The 5,965-nt window shown below is 37.8% G+C and overlaps 1 protein-coding gene across 1 annotated transcript; it reads right to left on the bottom strand.

Annotated features, from left to right (window-relative positions):
- Window positions 1-1,427: 1,427 nt before the first annotated feature.
- Window positions 1,428-5,687, bottom strand: LOC110460288. Its single transcript, XM_021513114.1, has 5 exons — window positions 5,571-5,687; window positions 5,303-5,399; window positions 3,754-3,889; window positions 2,949-3,241; window positions 1,428-2,367 (listed from the first exon to the last, which is right to left on the bottom strand). Exons 1-4 carry the CDS (start codon window positions 5,651-5,653, stop codon window positions 2,949-2,951), a joined length of 609 nt encoding a protein of 202 aa, XP_021368789.1. The 5' UTR covers window positions 5,654-5,687; the 3' UTR covers window positions 1,428-2,367.
- Window positions 5,688-5,965: the final 278 nt, after the last annotated feature.

The following is a 5,965-nucleotide window of genomic DNA, read 5'->3' as shown; positions in this document are numbered from 1 at the left end:
AGAAGTATACGTAGTTTCTTCACGTAATTGGTATTTTGTATTTGTTGCATTGTTATTGTGATATCACTTCTCATATAATTAACGAGATGAACTCAACATGATCAGGCATCAATATTTATATACTTATTTACATATTATTAGTAAACAGTAATAAAATTATCCTTACAAACGAAGAAATACTGTACTGAAAAGAGAAAAATCTCAACAGTTCGTACTTAGCACTTTCACTTTCAATGGCGATTCTTCAGACTATTGAATTTTATTCAAATGAGAAATTAGGACGTCATAATCTATGTTCTCCCATGATGGTTCGCTACAGCGATATCTGAAATGCGTACCCGCCATAGTAATATCACAGTATATAATTTTGTTCACGTTTGCTCTAAATTCTTTCATTGCATTTGCATTGAGAAGGCAAATGTTGTTACGAGACTATAACAACATTTGCTTTTTTAAAGTCAGCAGTCTCAATGGTGACGTCATCAATTTTATTGTTGTCAAGACTGAATTCGCTGTTCAATATAACTACTCTATAAATAACTAAATATAAAAAATGAATATTTTAGCATATATTGTTATGGTCCTATAACACAAATTGGTATTGCTGACAAACTTACATAAAGCCCGACAGGGCTTTATTAAGTTTGTCATTAACTGCAATGTGTGTTATACGACCATAACAACATTTGCTAAAACATTCATTGCTTAAAACCCCAAGGCAAAGAGTGCCGTCAATTTAGGTTTTTGTTTTACTATTAGTACGATTATGTATGTATACAATATCTCCTTTAAAAAAAACAGTCTGAAGAATCTCCTTGATGAGATGAAAATACTAAGGACGTGTTGATGAGCATTTTTTCTTTTTAAATAATATACTTTGTGAATATAAATATATATATGTGTGTGTGTGTGTGTGTGTACCGAACATCAGTGAGGACTTCATGACATAGTTAGATATGACAGCTAGTGTATCAGTAAAATACAGAGATATAGACAGATAAATCAGTTTAAAAAAAATATACCATGACAGATAAAGAATTTAGACAACAGAGTCTGTAAATCAAGGGGTCGTATTGACGGAAACGTCCTCATGCTCAAACCCAGACTCTGTGCTCAAGCCCAATATCTTGTTCCAGTGATAAATGTAAAATAATCATTTTGTTAAAGATTTCGAAGAATTATTGTGTCTTAAAGCCGAACGTCATTTCAATGTTAACATTTGACTTTTCGAGAGTGTCACAACAGAGTTTGTTTGAGCACAGAATCCATGCTTAAGGAAGAGAACGGTTTCGTGAATACGGGCCGAGGTGTCGGTAGTAAAAGTTCAGTCTCACTTCAATGTATGGCATTTCATACGTTTTCACGAAGCTTATGACATGTTTAACAGGACGGTTACAAAAATATAACATGAACACAAAAATCGATTTTAGGATATGTTATTGATCACATGATTGTTAGTTGTACTACATAAAATTCGCCAGAACAAAACTGACCAATACAAAACGAGCAGAACTTTACATGTTGGTAATTCTACAGAACCTGGTGGTCAGCTTGACTGAATGTATAACTGACCACGACAACACATCAGACCATTAGTGGTCAGCTTGACTGAATGTATAACTGACCACGACAACACCTCGGACCATTAGTGGTCATTGCAGAATCAGTTCAATTTGATTAGAGAAAATACCAAGCACTTGTTAAATTAGTGTGAAACCAATGGTGGTTTGAACTTAATTGTACCTATAATTATATATTTGGCAAATGTCCGCTAAAGCACCAATATCGCTTACAACGAAAGCTCAACTATCCAAATGACCAAAACAACAAATATTAGAAACATCTACAGAGGCCCATTACAGATCGACATCAACATTGATAGAACTGATCATATGTACTTAATCAACAAACGCAAGGCACTTTTTTCTTATGAAAATGAAAATGAAAAGAAGATGAACTGACTTCAAACTGACTAATGCTACAAGGTCAAATTCCAGCTCTACACCTTCTCAAATCACATAATGACCAAAAGAAAAATGTTAGCAACTGACCAATCAGACAACTCAACACCATCGAGATTTATAAATTGGACCACTGCTGGCCAACACTAGCTAAGTTCGAAATGGTCAATTCATCAGGTATCGGTTTAGTTATTCATGAAACCACTAGTGGCCAAGATCCGCACAGTTACAATTCAATTTAACAAATATAGGGTACAATATATGTAACATAGGTCAGACAGCATTCCAATCGGGTCACCCCCAAAAGAACTAAGACAATCAAAACGAGACTGGTACGTCAATCATCAAACTTCTATTCCATCACCGACTGCCATCCTCAGTTTTCTCTTTGAACGGCGCAACGAATCTGCAATAAAATAAATAAACTTAATGCACAATTTATCCGTTCTCCACCTCAGAATTTGTTGTCGTGATTGTAGTAAGGACATCGCGGAAAATTCTTTACACTATAGTCATTAAATTGATTATTCAAAATCAAAACAATATTTTCCATTTTTTTATCATGAATATTTTGGGGAGGAACGTACCTAGCCAGGAAAAGGTAGCCTACCTAATGAGGGAAGGGTTTGAGACATTATCGCGACCTAGCAAAGGACATATTACATAGAGAAGGATATAGTATCAACCCAGTGAGGGACATAGTACCTAGAGAGGGACATAGTACCTAGAGAGAGAGAGAGTGCCTACATAGGAAGAGTACCTACAGAGGAAAAGTACCTACATAGTAATGGACATTATACCTAATGAGTGACAGTGCTCCTGGAGAAGGATATAGCACCACCCTAGCGAGGGACATAGTACCTAGTGAGTGACAGTGTTATTAGCGAGGGATATAGTACCAATCTAGCGAGGGACAGAGTACATAGAGAGGGAAATAACACCAATCAAGCGAGGGATATAGTACATGTTGAGAGGCAGAGTACATACCTAGCGAGGGACAGGGTACCAGTAGTTGATCTGACTCTGGATGCACACTGGGAACAATACCATATGCTCCTCTTCAAAATGCTGGACGAACTTCCTCTGCAAGTACAGGTCATTCCATGGCAGCTCTTTGGTAAGTACCATGGACGACTCTAGTCCATAGTAAAACAACATCATGGCGTTTGACCTTTTTGCGAAATTCGCTTTGTCTTTCTTTCGAGTACCGGAGGGCTTCCACAAGGATCTCCTTTTAACCTGACACGGGGCAGTACCGCAGTGACGACAGAGGGAAAGACCTGTACAAAAATATATTTATGTTAGGTCAAATTTTCGAAATCCCAAGTTTAAGTTTTCGACACACAAAACATTACTTTCTATGCATCCTTATATTTTATCATAACGGAACCCGGGACTGACAGTTAACTGTCTGACTAGTTCCAGACACCCAATTCTAACAAATTACAATGCTGCTAGAAAAGTGCCACCCGTCCTTTAAACATGACCAAAGAGCTTCTCAAAGATTAAAGTCTGTCAAGATTCACAATCACACGGTACGTTCCCAAACAATTCACTTTAATATTTAATCAAAACATTGGTCTGAGAACACAGGTATGCACGATACTGAAAAAGTTTCCAAGCTAGCAAACGTGTATCATCCGGAAGGTGGCGCGTTAAGGTAGTTTTACAACCCTTGGTTCATAAAAAAGGGTACGTTAATTTCGAAAACCTATGAATCAAAAGGTAAACAGAACAATAAAACTGAAAACTGCGACTTTATTCAATATCTTAACATTCGCTGGTTACTTACGAGCTTTCCATTCTTGGAACATTGACACGGCGGCTGACCATTTCTCTTTGACGACTTTTCCGATCGACGGCGCATAGCCCAACAGCAGAGTTAGAAGCACACACAGCAGATTACAGAATGCCTCATTCCCAATTCGCTAAAATAAATCAAATCATAATTATTTTCTGGAAATTGTACTATAAAACAAGCAATCAATGTTCCAGACCCGCAGCACACTTAGACTGTTTGCAGACGACAGCATCATATACAAGACGATAAACAACAAAGAAGACACACTAAAACTACAACATGACCTTGACGCAGCAGGACAATGGGAGACGGACTGGTTAATGAAATTTCACCCTGACAAACGCTACATACTCAACATTGCACCGAAACGCAACAAAGTACACCATGACTACAAACTCCACAACCACACATTACACCATGACTACAAACTCCACAACCACACATTACACCATGACTACAAACTCCACAACCACACATTACACCATGACTACAAACTCCACAACCACAAATTACACCATGACTACAAACTCCACAACCACACATTACACCAAGTAGAATCCAGCAAATACTTAGGCTTAACATTACAAAATAACCTACGATGGGGCAAACATATTAACAACATCACAGCCAATTCCAATAGGTCCTTAGGTTTTCTAAAACGCAACTTAAATATAAACTCACCACATATAAAAGAACATGCATACAAAGTACTAGTCAAGCCAAAACTTGAATTCTGCTCTTCCATTTGGGATCCACACAACACAAACCAAATTAATCAAATAGAAAAAAAAACACAACGAAGAGCAGCACGCTACGTACAAAACAGATACCACAACACTAGCTCCGTAACAGATATGATCCACACACGGCGCTGTCACACAAGAAATATCCTTTTTTACAAAATCATACACAAAATAGTAGCTTTAAACCCAACTCATATACTCACACCCGTAGACCCTCGCACAAGACATGCACACCCTCACGCAAATAAACACATATCTGCTACAAAGGACACCTACAAATATTCATTCTTTCCACACACAATAACACAATGGAATCTCCTTCCCATAGCAGCAGTACAATTCACAACACTAGAGGACTTCAAGGCACACTTACCCTACACAGCCCTTGAAGCCCTCATATCACGCTTAACATAGGCCAGATTTTACCTTTTTATATATACCTTGCACAAAAAAAAAATCACAAAAAAACACCTAATCACTGTAAATAACCACCTTTTCACGCCTCTGCAACAGGACTCCCCGAGGGCATAAACATCAAATTGAAGGAGCCCCAGTACGACAAAGAAGAAGAAATCCCTAAGATACCGACACAGGAGGAGAAACCCGTTTTATAGCCGGCGGCTAATAAAAATTGCGAAAAACACAAACGAAATGCACGCACGTAAAAAATAATAGGTATTTTATTTTTGTGAGAAGTAGAATAAAATACGCATCATCACAAGCTTACTTAATTATAAGGGGGGAAATTGTTGACGTTTTCATGACAGTCGTTAACATTAAAGATAAATAATCCTTACCCATGTCAGGTCGGTAACCGTTGGACAGACTTTCTCAATTTCACTTGCGGTGAAATGATAAAACAATATTTTGGCATATCCTGGCTCGGGCTCCACGCTACAGAGATACATTGATTAAGTTTAAAGTAAATATTTCTAAACATTCAATAAAAACACAATACTTGAAAAGAGTATTGACATTCATTTGAGCGCCGCGAGATCTTTGCGAAATATAAAGTCAAAAAATAACATCTAAGATCAAATCTTACCATGTCTAGTCCAAACTTACCACGTAAGGTCCCGATATACAGCAGGCCCTTGGTGTATGGCGCACATCAATACCACAAATATCAAGAATAATCTGATATTCATTGTGGTTATTGAAGATTCAAACGAAAGAAGTAAATATCAGGGGAGAGACTGATCATCTCCGCCTTTGCCGATTGCTAAGCAGCTAAGCAACAATTATGTGACGTCACAAGTGGGTATCTCTATTTTACCGATCACGACGTCATGCTATTGTCTTTCACCTAACAAGTGCAAGCGGTTACTCGCTGGCGACACTGTTTACCAAAACGGTATGAGTCGAACCCAGGACTGGCGACAGAGCGTGCTTCTTGCAGGAGTCGAATTCGGGAATAATAGCAACAGAATATGTATACCTTAGAATTCCACTAAAATTCG

This window comes from Mizuhopecten yessoensis, unplaced genomic scaffold, assembly GCF_002113885.1.
Source record: "Mizuhopecten yessoensis strain PY_sf001 unplaced genomic scaffold, ASM211388v2 scaffold10347, whole genome shotgun sequence".
Lineage (NCBI taxonomy): Eukaryota > Metazoa > Mollusca > Bivalvia > Pectinida > Pectinidae > Mizuhopecten > Mizuhopecten yessoensis.
The sequence above is the reverse complement of the archived record's forward strand: the minus strand, read 5'-3'. Positions and strand labels throughout refer to the sequence as shown.